The 15102-nt window shown below is 33.4% G+C and overlaps 2 protein-coding genes across 2 annotated transcripts; both read left to right on the top strand.

The window, feature by feature from the left end:
• The first annotated feature begins 6376 nt into the window (after window positions 1-6376).
• On the top strand, window positions 6377-11695 carry CYN (cyanase). Its single transcript, XM_085713212.1, has 4 exons — window positions 6377-6667; window positions 8265-8336; window positions 10580-10688; window positions 11315-11695. The coding sequence occupies exons 1-4, from the start codon at window positions 6399-6401 to the stop codon at window positions 11360-11362; spliced, it is 498 nt and encodes a 165-aa protein (XP_085569338.1). The 5' UTR covers window positions 6377-6398; the 3' UTR covers window positions 11363-11695.
• Window positions 11696-13654: 1959 nt separating this feature from the next.
• On the top strand, window positions 13655-14389 carry LOC146953987 (uncharacterized). The gene has a single exon (XM_085713204.1). It carries the CDS (start codon window positions 13775-13777, stop codon window positions 14369-14371), a length of 597 nt encoding a protein of 198 aa, XP_085569330.1. The 5' UTR covers window positions 13655-13774; the 3' UTR covers window positions 14372-14389.
• Window positions 14390-15102: the final 713 nt, after the last annotated feature.

Below are 15102 nucleotides of genomic sequence, written 5' to 3'. Positions count from 1 at the left end.
GCACTCCTCACTTTTGGATTTTCTTCCACCACAACCTTGTGACACTCAATCTTCATCTGAACCAGCTTCCTCTGAGACTCATGTGCTTTCTCAACAAGATCACCACACTGAACATCAAACTTTTCAAATAAAACTTGATTTGACACCAAGAAATCATCTAAAATATTCTGAAGTTGAGTATTGTAATCGATGTTGATCACCTCTTTCTTCCTTTCACCATTACTACCTGGTTGGTTCGCCTCATAATGACCACAACTCGAGATTTTGTTGTCCAAAATTTTAATCTTAAAAGATAGCATATATTTTTCATACTGCAACTTAGCAATCTCTTATGTGTCATAGAGGAGTACCCTGTCTATCATAGCTGCAAAACTTGGATAAACTTTTCAGTAGCACAGTATAATGAGAAGAAAACAAAGAGCATAATATTTTTTTTTTTATAAATATATATACAAAAATATAAATGACAGAAATCCTAAATAAAAAACAAAATTGCCAAATTGAAATGACTCAACAGTCCCCGGCAACGGCGCCAAAAACTTGATAGATGTTTGGCAAGTGCACCAAATACTATCGAAGTACTAAAATGATGATATTCAATTTGTGTCTCAGTTTAAATTTCTTAAAGTTTGGACCTCACACCCTGATTGCTATAATACTGTTAAGAGAAGTTGGGACCAAAATTTTGTTGGTTGCCCCATGTTTGTGCTGAATCAAAAGCTGAAGCATCTGAAATTGGCTCTGAAAGACTGGAATAAGACCACTTTTGGAGACATTCACCTTCGGGTCACAGAAGCTACTGATAAGTTAAATGCTATTCAAGATGAAATTGATAACTCTGGTGCCATTGATGATTTATTGGATCAAGAGAAAGCAGCTCAAATCAACTTAGAAAAGGTTTTGGACATTGAAGAAACCTTTTGGCAGCAAAAATCCAAAGTTAACTGGCACAGTCAAGGGGACAGGAATACATCCTACTTCCATAGGATTGCCAAAATTAGGAATGCCTCTTCTCTCATAACCTCTTTGGCCAATGGTGATGAACTGTTAACTAATTCCTCTGAGATCTCTGAGCATATTGTCAATCACTTCAAGCATCTTTTCAATAGTAATTCAAATATCATAGATAATGGAATGGTGGAAGATGTGATACCATCTTTGATCACTGATAGGATAAACAACATTCTTACCTCTGTTCCATCTGAAGATGAGATTCATCAAGCTGTTTTTTCTTTAAACAAAGATAGTGCTCCAGGTCCTGATGGATTTGGAGCACTCTTTTTTCAAACTTTTTGGGATTTGGTTAAAAATGATATTTCAAAAGCTGTGATTCAATTTTTTGAAACTGGTTGGATTTTGCCAAATTTTAATTCAAACAATATAGTGCTTATTCCAAAAACTAACCATGCAGGTACAATCTCAGACTATAGACCAATTGCTATTGCCAACTTCAAATTCAAAGTCTTATCAAAGATTTTGGCTGATAGACTTTCAGTTTTCATGCCTGCAATCACATCAACTCAACAGAGGGGCTTCATCAAAGGAAGGAGCATCAAGGATTGTATTTGTTTAACATCAGAAGCCATAAATGTTCTTAACAAAAAGACTTTTGGAGGGAACCTAGCATTGAAGATAGACATTGCTAAGGCCTTTGATACCTTAGATTGGAGTTTTTTGCTCAGGGTCCTTAAATGCTTTGGTTTTTGTGATAAATTTTGCAGCTGGATTAGTACAATCTTAAACTCTGCTAGGCTATCTATTTCCATTAATGGTAAACTTCATGGTTTCTTCTCTTGCAGCAGGGGAGTGAGACAGGGAGATCCTCTATCCCCTCTCCTTTTCTACCTGGCAGAAGAAGTAATCAGTAGAGGTTTGACAAAGCTTGTTAGAGAAGGAAAGCTTCAGCTCATTCATGGTACCAGAGATCTTCACATTCCTTCACACATCTTGTATGCAGATGACATGATGGTATTCTGCAAAGGCACCAACTCTAATATTAATGCTCTCAAGCATATTTTCATGGAGTATGCAGAAGCTTCTGGACAAACTATTAACCCTCATAAGTCATCAATTTTTGCTGGCTCAATAACTAATCATAGGTTAAATCATATTGCCAATCAAATTGGTTTTACAATTGGTTCCCTTCCATTTACATATCTTGGAGTTCCAATATTCAAAGGCAAGCCAAAATATGCTTACTTTCAACCTCTTGCTGATAAAGTCAAACTGAAGCTCTCAGCTTGGAAAGCATCACTTCTCTCTATGGCAGGCAGAGTGCAATTAATCAAGAGTGTCATACAAAGCATGCTCCTTCATTGTCTTACCAACTATTCCTGGACAGCTAAACTGTTGAAGGATTTGGAGAAATGGATGAGAAATTTCATCTGGAGCGGGGACATCAACCAGAAAAAGCTTGTAACTGTAGCTTGGCACAAAGTGTGTAAACCTGTTAAGGAAGGAGGTCTGGGAATCAGAAGGCTATAAGACATAAATGAAGCAGGCAACTTGAAGAATTTCTGGGAGATTTTACAGTCAGATTTACAATGGGCTCAACTGGTTAGAAGTAGAGTTTTGAGGTGTAACAAGCCTATAAAATATCATGTTTCATCATCAGTCTGGATTGGTGCTAAACATAAGTTTCAGATTGTTCAAGACAATGTAATCTGGAAAATTGGGAATGGGGAAACCATCAGATTTTGGTTAGACTCTTGGTGTGGTGAACCTTTAATCACACTTTTAAACATACCTGATCATCTTCATCACCTGTTGCAATCAAATCTCTCATATTATTTGATGAATCACAGATGGAGTGTTCCACAGGCTCTATTAACTGCTTACCCTCAACTGCATCAGAAGCTTCTGTTGACCACCATTCCAAATTCTTACAAAGAAGACAAAATCATCTGGAAACCTTCACATGATGGAAATTTAACTTTCAAAGATGCTTATAGGTTCCAAATATCACAACCTCAACATTTGCATTGGGCTAAAATTATTTGGCATAATTCTATTCCTCCTTCCAAGTCTCTTTTTATTTGGAGATTGTTTCATGATAAACTCCCAACTGATGAGAATCTCATCAAAAGAGGTTTACATTTTCCTTCTGTGTGTAGTCTTTGTGGTGCTGCTCAAGAATCTACTCCTCATCTGTTTCTGGACTGTCCTTTTGCAGTCTCTATTTGGAACTGGTTATCTTCCATCATCCAGTTAAGCTGTAATTTTTCATCTTTCATGGACATTTTGAAGATTGCTGACAGGAGTTGGTCTCCACAATGTGGAAATGTGATTCTAGCTGCTTGCATTTTTAGCCTTAACACAATCTGGTACTGCAGAAACCAAAAGCGGTTCAATGACAAAGCCATATCTTCTCTATCTGCAATCAACTTGATCATCTCTGGGACCTCTCTCTCAGGTAATCTTACGAAGCTACCTGCCAGTGCTTCTATTGCTGAATTTGTAATTCTCAAGCATTTTGATGTTAAGGTTAACCCCCCCAAGCCTACTATCATAAAAGAGGTTTTATGGTCCCCTCCCATTTTAAATTGGGTCAAGTGCAACACAGATGGTGCTGCTAGTGCTGGTAAAGCTTCCTGCGGTGGTATTTTCAGGAATTCAGAAGCTGAATTTCTAGGTGCCTTTGCCATTAATATTGGACAATGCTCAGCCTTGAATGCAGAACTAATAGGAGCAATGGTTGCGATAGAGTTGGCTCATGTGCATAGATGGAAAAATCTGTGGTTGGAGACTGATTCTATGCTAGTTTTTTTGGCTTTCAAGTCTCCTAATATTGTTCCTTGGAACCTTAGGAATAGATGGGATAACTGCTTGTATTTGTTGAATAGTTTTAGGTTCCAAGTATCACACATATATAGAGAAGGTAATCATTGTGCAGACAAGTTAGCTAACATTGGTCTGGATTTGTCTTCTTATTTTTGGTACACTGAGGTGCCTCCTCAGATTTTGGCAGATTTCTCTATGAACAAGACTGGTTTTCCAGCCTATAGGTTCTCTTAGCTCTGTTAGAGGGTTTGGTTTTTTGTCCCCCCTCACTCTCATCCTTTTTTGTACTCCTGTCTTTGCTTGAATGAATTTTGGGGTTGTAATCTCTCAGGTTACAACCTCTTTGTTTAAAAAAAAAAAAGTATTGATAGCTTATTTAGGTGCGAAACTAAAGTCAATATTTGTTGGTTAAAGGATTTTAACCATTAATATGTTATGCTGTTTAATGAATTTTATTTATGAATTTAAATTATTTCAACCTAATATATTTATGTTTGCCCGAACATAAAAATTTGCTTATACTAATAATTAACCCGGGCAACGCCGGGTATTTAGACTAGTTTATATATAACATAGATTTTTTTTTGGTAGTGTCCGGGATTCGAACCCCGGACCTTGCATATATTATGCATTGTCCTTACCAACTGAGTTAAGTTCAGAGAGACTTATATAATATAATTTTGCGATTTTGTTTTTAATCCTTACATAAAAATTACATTTTTTAGTTTTGTAAAATTTTCCATAAGTATGTTAATATCCAAAATTTTCTACCAGCATTTTTTTTATCTTTTTAAATTTTGTTGTCAAACATCTTTGATCCCAAACAAATGCTAAACGAAAAATATTACTAAAAAATGCATTATTTTGGGAATGTTAAATGAAATTTCAAATATTTTTATTAGGGATGTCAATGGGTATCCATGGGTACAGATATTATAATATTCGTCCCCATTCTGTTGGGTAAATAGGGTACACGTGTCTGTACCCGTATCCGTGCGGGTATCTCTATACGGATAATCCACGGGTATTTAGATACCCACGGATATTCATGGTTAACCATGGATTTTTGAATTAATTTTTTTTTTACAAAGAAAAATACATTTTTAATTACCTACAAACTTCAACTTTTAAAGATCCATACAAAATATATTTCATTCAAATTTCATAATTCATACCATAATCCAACGAAAATCATGATTCTAACGTAATCCCAAGCAAATTCATCATACCATAATGCATGTGATTCTTACATAATCTATACAAATTCTTGAAGTAAAATAAAAGGATAAAAACATCCAAAATCCAAATAAACATCCAAAAAGTATAAAATCCTCCAAATAAAAATTTGAAAAGACTAAAATCCAAATTAAGATCCAAAATTTCAGATGTATTCCAAGCTTCACTAATAGAATTTGAGACACCAAACTCTTATATATATACACATAGATATTTTAGTAATTTACTTAATTTATTAACGGGTACGGATACCCGCAGACACGAGTATCATCAAATCCGTGTCCGTGTCCATAAAGTAACGGGTAGCTAAATACCTGTTTATTATACCCGCGGGTACCCATTTAGCTACCCGTCCCGTGCCCATTACGGATTTTATCCGTGGATACCCGCGGACACAGATTAATTTTTATAGACCATTTATTTAAGGTTTAAATATGCAAACCGTCCCTGTAATTTGGGCGTGTTTTGATTTTCATCCTTGTAAAATAAAAAAATTAAAAAACATCTCTGTAAAAAAAATTTGTTTTAAAAAGGTCCCTGACCCCACTTTTTTGCTGACATGGGATGACTTTGGCCACGTGGCAGTTGCTGACTGTGCAACTTTTGCCACGTGGCCCTGACGTGGCAGTCCACGTCATTAAAAATTTAAATTTTTTTAAAAAAAATCTGAAAATTATTTTTTAAAATTAAAAAAACGGAAAATAAATAAAAAAATATAAAAAATTCCAATTTTTTTTTGAAATATGAAGAAAAAAATTGGAAATTAGTGTTTTTTAAATCTAGAAATAAATTTTTGAAAAATAAAATTAAAAATTATATAATCTCAAAATTTATAACTTTTGAAAATATAATTTTTAGTATTTTCGAAAAAAATGTAATATATAATTTTCGAAATTAAAAGAAAATGAATTTTCGAAAATTCAATTTCAGTTTTTTTTATGATTTTTAAATTTAAAAAAAAAAGAATTTTCAGAATTTCGAAAAAAAATATTTTTTAATTAAATATCGAAAATTTAATTTTCAGTTTTTTTTCTGATTTTTAATTTTTTTTATGATTTTTAAATTTTTTTTCGGATTTTTTAATTTAAAAAAAGAATTTTTAGAATTTTGAAAAAAAAATTTAATTATGTGGCATGCCAAGTCATCGCCACGTGGCTAAAACCATGCCACTTCACTTGAATAGTGGAGCCAGGGACCTTTTTAAAACAAAAAAAAAAAAATTACAGGGATGTTTTTAAATTTTTTTTTTACAAGGACAAAAATCAAAACACGCGCAAATTACAGTAACGGTTTGCATATTGAAGTCTTTATTTAATTAATCCTATATTTAACGGAGTATGAGATATGATATATGAATCATGGACCATAGCAACAATCTTAGGATGGCGCAGAACAAAGCAAACACAGTGTCACAACTTCAAGGATTGAGGAACAAGAGTGGAAAATCCTATAATCAGTTAGCAGAGGAAACAGGACTTACAAACGTGTATGTTGCTCAGCTTCTGAGAAGACAAGCTCAGCTCAAACCTGAAACAGCCCCTAAACTCAAGGCAGCACTGCCCGAACTGCCCGAAGAACTTATCCATGAAATGATGAAACCTCCTCTGAGGTCTTATGATCCTAATATCATTCAAGACCCTACTGTTTACAGGTCCTCTTTACAAACCCACTTTTGTTTTTTAATTATTATTAGATTAAATTGAATATTTAATTAACAGTTAAGTGTTAATTTTTGTTAACTGAGGCTAAACAGTTGATCTCTAAAATTGAAAATTATGTCCTACTTCGGATGTAGCATTGACACTTTAGATTGAAGACATGTCCTGTGTTGTGTTTGATACATACATCATGCCGATGTAGTGACATCCAATCACTTTTATTTTTATAAATTATTATCCGTGTCTATGCGTCAGTGTTTGGTGTTAGCAGCCAACAGTCAATGGATTTAGTCCCATATCGCATAGATATGATTCTTGAGAAGAGTTTATAAAGAGGAGACACTCTTATCTTGCAAGCCGGTTTTGTAAGGATGAGTTAGGCCCCATAATTCGTGACATTTGGTACGTGAGTATCATGGCTATGTTAGTGTGCTTCATAGCTTCCTTCCTATTAATTTTTTCCTTCCTATTAATTTTTGAATCATTTTGGAATTTTGTTAATTTTACAGACCAAATTCACTTTAGTGTGCTTCATAGCTTCCTTCCTATTAATTTTTGAATCATGTTGGAATTTTGTTAATTTTACAGACCAAATTCACTGAATTTATAAGTTCAAGGATTAAATTAGTGATTTATTAAGAATATGCAGCTATTTTCTATATAAAAGATTGGATTTTTAGATGTGAAAGAAATTGTGGTGTAAACGTGCATTTGTTGTCTGAGGTTAGATGAGTTTCTCAGGTTATGTCTTTGGATCATAAAGATTTTCTTTTGTGGTTATTTTGCCAATCATGTAAAGTTCTTTATAATGATTGATAGTATGATATGTTGAAACCTTTGATGCTGGTGGTGTGGTGTATCGAAAATAAACGTGGGAATTCAATATTTTAGTGGTGGGAAATTGGCAAGGATATGATTTTGGGAAATTAGAAGTGTTAGACTTCATATACTAGTTCTGATTATCAAGCTTTGTGAATTAAACATGCATGTGTTGTCTTGTGTAAGGTGAAATGTGGATGGTAGCGGTCCTTGAAATCATCATGAATTATTGTTTTGATAGTTTAGATGTATGCTTGTTAGTGAAAAATGTTGAATGTCATTTTTTATTGTAATGGATGCCTAGATGTATCTGTTTTGTAGAAATGTTCTTTTCAATTTAAGTAGTAGAGGACAGGACCTGTTTTGATTCTACCTACTGACATAAGCCCTTCTGAGACTGTTTGGGAGAATTTACGCAAATAGCTTATGACATGTAGATAAGCTGTTTTTTAGTCTATTTGCATAAGCTTTCTATGATAGCTCATGAAAACAGCTTATCCTTTACATGAAAATAGATTGACTTTATTTTATTATTTGTTATAGAAATAGCATATACGTAAACGCTTATATGATAAGCGTTTAATTAAGTTGTTTATCTAAACATGGTCATACTCTAATGAATGCGAAATAATTGACATGTACATAATAGCTATGGTGTAATGTTTTTGAGAATTTTAATGTGCGGAATATGTTATGCATCATGTATCATATGATATCAGCTACTGTTTTTTTTTTTTTTTTTTTTTTATGCTGATCTTGTATTTCATATAGGTTGAATGAAGCTGTTATGCATTTTGGGGAGAGCATCAAAGAAATAATCAACGAGGAGTTTGGTGATGGAATGTAAGTTTTTGTTTATATAATGATGAATTTCTCCCACATGGTCAAAATATATTTGTTTGGCTGTTTCAATATATACTTATGTTGAGAATGTCATGTGATTCTATCGATTTCGCTTGATCATTCATGGGTCTGCTTTAAAGTTCATTCATGAGAAAAGGTATAAAGTACCAACAATGAAGATGTCTCCATCTGAGTCGGTTGTTCCAGAGCTTATTCCACCACTTTGGACAGCATTTGCACGTGCTGTTCCGCCTCTTCCTTGACTAGTCCCGACATGTTGTGACTGTTTTCTTCGTCCACTACCTTTTCCCTCCGTCTTTAGACTATCTCCTAACTATTCAGGGTATCCAACAATTTGAAAACAACTCCCTGCTTCATGCCCCGTTCGATTGCAATGTGTGCAAGTCAAAATTATGTCTCTAGAATCTCTCCGTCCTTTAACTCCTTTACCCGCTGTTTGAATCGTCAAACCCATCACTTCACCACTTTCATCTTTTCCTCTGGTGATCTTTTTTCTTCTTGAACCAGAGTGGAGTAAACTCGATTCAATGAGGGCAACGACTCTGTTTACAACAGACTTGAACTGATTGCTTTATTGGTTGTGTCATCCAAACCCAAGAAATTGGTGGACTTTTTCTTCTTCCTTGTGTTTTTTCCATTTGAATGCAATATTAAATTTGTAGCCAGATGTTTGCTTATAATTCGTGCCACAAAATTTTCAGCTTTTCCATAATATGCGACCACCATCATCCGTCCTTGCATGCGTCCTGCCAAATCAGACTTCAGTTGTTGAATTCTAGGTCCATTCATGACGAAGAATCTTTCTTTCATGTCCTCCCACAAATCTTGTACATTTTCCCTATATGATATGGTGGATCGCAAGGTAGGCTCAACAGTGTTCAGCACCCACGACACCAACATAGACTGAACAGTCCATCATTCTTCAATTTCAGGGGAATCTTCCTTCAGCATTGTGGCTGTACCTTCCACAAACCCCCACTTTTTTCCTACATGCAACGAAGTTTGCATGGTACGAGCCCATTCTTTGTAGTTTTCTCCTCGAATCTGAATCTGTGTGATCAGGTTCCCTAGGTTATCATTTGACTTCATATCGTAAGGAGATGGAGTTCTCCTTCCGTTATTTGGTTGCTCACCTTTAGGCAAGCCATCTTTCTTTTCTTCCTTTTTTTTGTCTTGTGGACTATCTCCCATGTCTACGAACTTCTCCGCTTTCACTAGGATTTCTTTCTCAAACCCACGTATAGTCTGATACCATAAATAAATCAGGCTGTGGAAGGGAACAAAGAGTCCCTAATTTTATGCCTGTATCGGATCTGCAAAATAGAAGAGGAAAGATTATATACAATCATATCAAATTATTCTAGGCTAAACTATAGGGATTTACACGGAATCTCTCATTAGTTGGCATAAAGAAATTGCATCTTCTATAGTATAAATATGACTTGTTCATTTTTCATCATGTACTAAATATTCCTAATTCAAAAGTAAATCAAGTTTCATGTCATGTACTCTGATACCTTCAAAGGGAGCCAACCACAGCTAGTTAAACCAAAGGAGGAAGACAATAGAGTTAGGGCTCAAGAGAGTTTTGACCTCAGTCCGAAAGAAAAAAATTAATTAGGAAGTAGACTGGTCATATTGTGGGTATGAAGGAACCTTTTGTCATTTCCCTTGTGCTAAAATTTACTAAAGACATTCCGACTTTTCACTTTCGTTTTGGAAGATCCCAGAAACTTACCACTTGCATCAACTCTCTCTCTTGCCGTCTTAACTTCCAAAACTGTATAATGATATTAATGGATCATCATCACGTCAATCTACGAACATAGAATTTCTTAGAAAAGGAATAGGTTATTTCAAGGTTGTATAGTAGCTGTATAGTGCTAGATGAATTTTAACAAACCGCTATTGTTTCGAAATACGTGATTTTGTAAAAAGTGCTATTAAATAATGGTTATAGCAGTGCCATAACACTATAGCGTAGCGGAATTTGAACAAACTGCTATTTTTCACAATCTGTGATTGACAACACTGAGTTATTTTATGCATACCAAGTGAACATATTATGCTTCTAATAAACTGAAAGATACTTATACTTTTGATGTTACAGGTAATAAAATAGAGCATGTCTAATGAGTAGCAAAATGTGTACATGTGTTTGGCTTTAAATATTAACTTCAAAGATTTTCTATCTGTTATTTATTTGTTGATTTTATGTTTAGCATGTCAGCAATAGATTTCTACTGCTCAGTTGACAAAGTTCAAGGAGTCGATGGGAAGGATCGTGTGGTACTGACATTGGATGGGAAATATTTACCACATTCAGAGCAGGTCAGTTGATTATTTTTATTTTTCCATACGTCATTTTGCTGCACATAACAATAATCAACAATCAGAATGAAAAATGAAAAATTGATAGATAGAAAGGAAAACACTGTTAGGACTTGCTGGCAGTAGGTGGATGAAACATCAAATTGCTACATTCATTCTACAAACATGTGGATTATCTTATAAAATTTTAAAACATTGATCTAGAGATTAATGGTTGGATAGAAATATGGTATTTGATTGAACATTATGACACCGTTTGGTCCATGTGGCCGATCCTACTTAGTGGGATTGATCTATCATGGAATTGAAGTCATTCAAGAGCACAAAATCAAATTAAAGATATATTCAATTTTTTTAATAATCAAGAGATAAATAGCTTTATCTTTAATATCTCTCTTATTTTGTATGTTGTTCCAAATTCATGTAACTATGATGGAGGGTTAATTGTTCATGACATGAGATTATGATTTATATGTTCTTTTTTGTTATCGCAATGATGTGAAATATATTTCTAGAAATTAGAAATTTGTCACCTATATTCATGCAACTATGATCTTAATCCTTGTAACTAGAAATTAGTCACCTAAATTTTATCTGATATGTAAAAAAATCTCCTATGTGAACAGAAAACGGAGCATATGGTTTCAAGAACAAGGCCACTGGAGAAAAAGTGAGTATCACCAGGTCTAGTTCAACACCAAAATCTTCATGTACATGTATAATTACTGAGTTTTGTAATTCTGCAAGCTGTATTTAGTTACTGCTACTTTGGTATTGCCTATAAAAATAAAAATAAAACAATAAGGTTTAAAAAATTAGAAGTAACCATAGCCATTTATAAACAATTGTTTATGGCTTCAGGATTTCATGGCATTTCTACTACCTTTGTGATTTTAAAGCAAGATACTTATGATGGTGAAAGCTTGTATTGTGCTTGGTTATGTCAAACCAAGATAATAAACATTCTTCAAGGTTTGAAGGTTTCATGGATTGAGGTCCACTCATAAGTTCGTGAGTACCTTCTATTTTTGTGAATTTACTAATAGATTTGTATGCAGAATAAAAAAAAAATTCATTGTTAAGTGTTGATTTAGATGATATTTAAGAGGTGGCAACTTAGTGATAAGAGTTGTTTGACGTTGTAACCGTAAGAGATAGAGTTTAAATTCCAAATTATAGCCGTAAAATGGCAAAGAGCGCGCCTTTTTAATAATAATTTTTCTAGAAGAAATCTTGTTCAAAAAAATCTTTCTAGAAGAAATTGGTTCATCAAGGTCAAAAGCAGAATAAGATTGATTTTATTTATATATCAATTATGGATTAACAATAATTAATTATTTGGAAATATTATTGATATAAATTATGATTAATTACTATTAAATATTAGTTAATTGATAAATATGTATTGATCCTTTATTTTTTAATTAATGGGCCGTGATGGATTGGGCTATTCTGTTATATCCAACCAGAGATCTATACCAGAAAATTTAGCTATTTAATCATTGTCTCATTAGACGGTTAACAAATACCTCGCAAAACCTAGACAGATAATTGTCTTACTTTCTCACTGCACCAGTAGTCTCTTTCAGTCAATCATATATCTCAGGTACACATTTATTTATCAATCGATATTGCTAAATTCGATATAACTTCTATTTTTGGTAGAATCGGAAAATCGTTACAAAACTATACAATCAAAATCGTTACAAAACTATACAATCTCATACCAAAATTATTTATAACGATTCTAGAGACTTTTCAAATTGTTATTGGTTGATTGTTTGTAAGTGTTTTTCTTTAACGACAAACCAATATGGTTCTTGATTTATTCGAATATGAAATCAGGTCTAGTTTTACTTTTAGATAATTGCTCCAGATGTCTCTCGATTGAGCTCATCGATTTATCAAATCGTAACTTTTGATCTCATAAAACTTACATATTGATCTTTTTGTTTAACCGAATCGTAACTTTGGATCGATTTATTTTCAACTGTTAAGTGATCTAATAGACATATATACCTCAAATTACTAAAATACCTCTGCCGGCAAATGATTAGTGTTCATAGAACTTTTAAAATCTATTACATGGAATTAAAAAGTGATTTGACCGATTTAAAGAGCGTTGAACGATAATTGACTACTATTCTGAATCAAAGTATTTAATTGTTGTTCAATGAACGGTAAATTAATTTATTTCATATAATACATTAATTTGCTACTTTATTATTTTGAGATAAATTTAGAATAATTTTATACTCAAATTATTCTTATACGTGACTTGTCCAAGAATCCAAGAATATTTGATTGATTATCATAAAATATTCCTGATTTTTGGGATTTATATTTTATTCGGTAAAATCTGTAAATATATGATTTTTTTTTATTGACATGATCATATATGTGATGTTAATTAGTCTGGGAATCATTTTTTTTAATCATATATTTTCAAGATATGAATCTAAAATATGCTATGTAAAACTCTCGTTTACAATTGAAACACTATTTTAAGTTATTTTTTTAGTGTCTTATTAACGAGTGTCTCCGAGACACTCTTTAAGCTTTCTAAATTAAGTAATATTTTTTTTAAAAAAATGCCAAAGTGTTCAATTTTCAATGCACTTTATTACACAAACTTTTATAAAAAAATTACCATTTAAATCCTTAACTAGTGCCCGGGGACACATTTTTTTATTAGAGTGTTACGATTGCAAATTATTTCATGCTAAATTTTATCTATTCTTATGCAAAGTATAATAGAAATATTCTATCAATTTCTTCTTTAATTTTCGACCCTTTTCGTCCAATTCAGCTCAATTTTATGTCACCAGATAAATAACATGACCAATTGTGTGGTAGCTGCACATTTATGAGTTGATCTATAGTAAAACATTGGATGTAAAAATTAGCTATTGAGATTGTGGACTTGATTTAATGGGTGCTCCAAAGCTTGTGTGTTGTTTATTATCGTAAAAATTAATTAACTACGAAAGGTCTTTAATTTTGTTATTTTTGGTTTTTAAATAGCCTCATTTCAAGTTTCACTTTAAGCCTCTAAATTTGTTGGGCCGACGATCTTGCCTCTTTCAATGGGTGCTCCTAAGCAAAAATGGACCGGAGAAGAAGAGGCAGCTCTGAAAGCGGGAGTAGTCAAACACGGAGCTGGAAGATGGCGCGCTATACTTAAAGACCCAGAATTCAACACTAGTTTGCGCAATCGTTCAAATGTAGACCTCAAGGACAAATGGAGGAACTTAACTACGACGACAACATTTAGATCAAGGAAGAAGACAGAAAACATTTTGCTTCTACCTCCGCCTAAAGTTGAAAATAATAATCAATATTCAAGTGGAATATCAATATTCGATCATAGGATTGCCTCAACTTCAACAAAAATACGCGAGGAAACAAGAAATGATTCTCCAAAAGCAACTGGGAGAAATGATGATGTCAACTTCCTTTCAAAATACGAAGAAATTAATGAAGAGATTTTTAAAATGATTAAGGGTCTCACACCTCAACAGGCGATAGAAGAAGCTGCAAAAGCAATGGAGGAGGCAGAAGCTGCCATGACTAAGGCTGAGGAAGCAACTTATAAGGCAGAGGCTGCTGAAGCTGAAGCAGAGAATGCAAGATTGTTTGCAAAAGCAGAAATGAAGAAGGCACTAAAAATGCTCAAGATTTAATATGTTCATGTGTATATATAATTTGAGCATTGATATTCTAACAACCAAAAATCAACAACTTTTGTGACAACCACCAATTTTCAAAGGAAAAGTAGATAGTGACACGGAAACCAAAGCAATAGAGAGAGAAAGTAAAAAGATAATGTGAGTATGAAATATAAAGTTGTCACATAGGTTGTCACAAAATGGTTGTTAGAATATCATTTCTCATATAATTTAGGCCTATGCATGGTTCACATGAGCAAAGCATTTATATTTGCTGTTTTTAGAGGTTATTATATTTGTTTTGTTTTCGGGACAGCGATATTATATTAACATTTGGATAATAATTTAGGTTGTTCTGTATTTAATTACCGTGTGCATAATTTTGTCTTAGAAATTTGCAATGTGTTGGATTGATCCAAGAAACAATTTTGTCACTAGTCATAAATATAGTTTATTACTATCTATTAACATTTTGTTACAATATTTTTAATGAAAGACATAGACAATCTGGCAAGGATACATAATCAGCAGGGCTATCCCTTTGGCCTCGTCTCATGGTATGCTTGTTCCTATGAGTTATTGCCGTGGGGTTCTGGTTCCAACGCATGTTAGTGAAGAAAAAGCGATACATATTTTTAATGAAAGACATAGACAATCTGTCGAGGATACATAATCAGCAGGGCTATCCCTTTGGCCTCGTCTCATGGTATGCTTGTTCCTATGAGTTATTGCCGTGGGGTTCCGGT

The sequence above is a fragment of the Medicago sativa genome, chromosome 1, assembly GCF_051527215.1.
Source record: "Medicago sativa cultivar Bolivia chromosome 1, Bolivia_mono, whole genome shotgun sequence".
NCBI lineage: Eukaryota > Viridiplantae > Streptophyta > Magnoliopsida > Fabales > Fabaceae > Medicago > Medicago sativa.
Note: the sequence above shows the minus strand (reverse complement) of the source record. Positions and strands in the feature narration are given on the sequence as shown.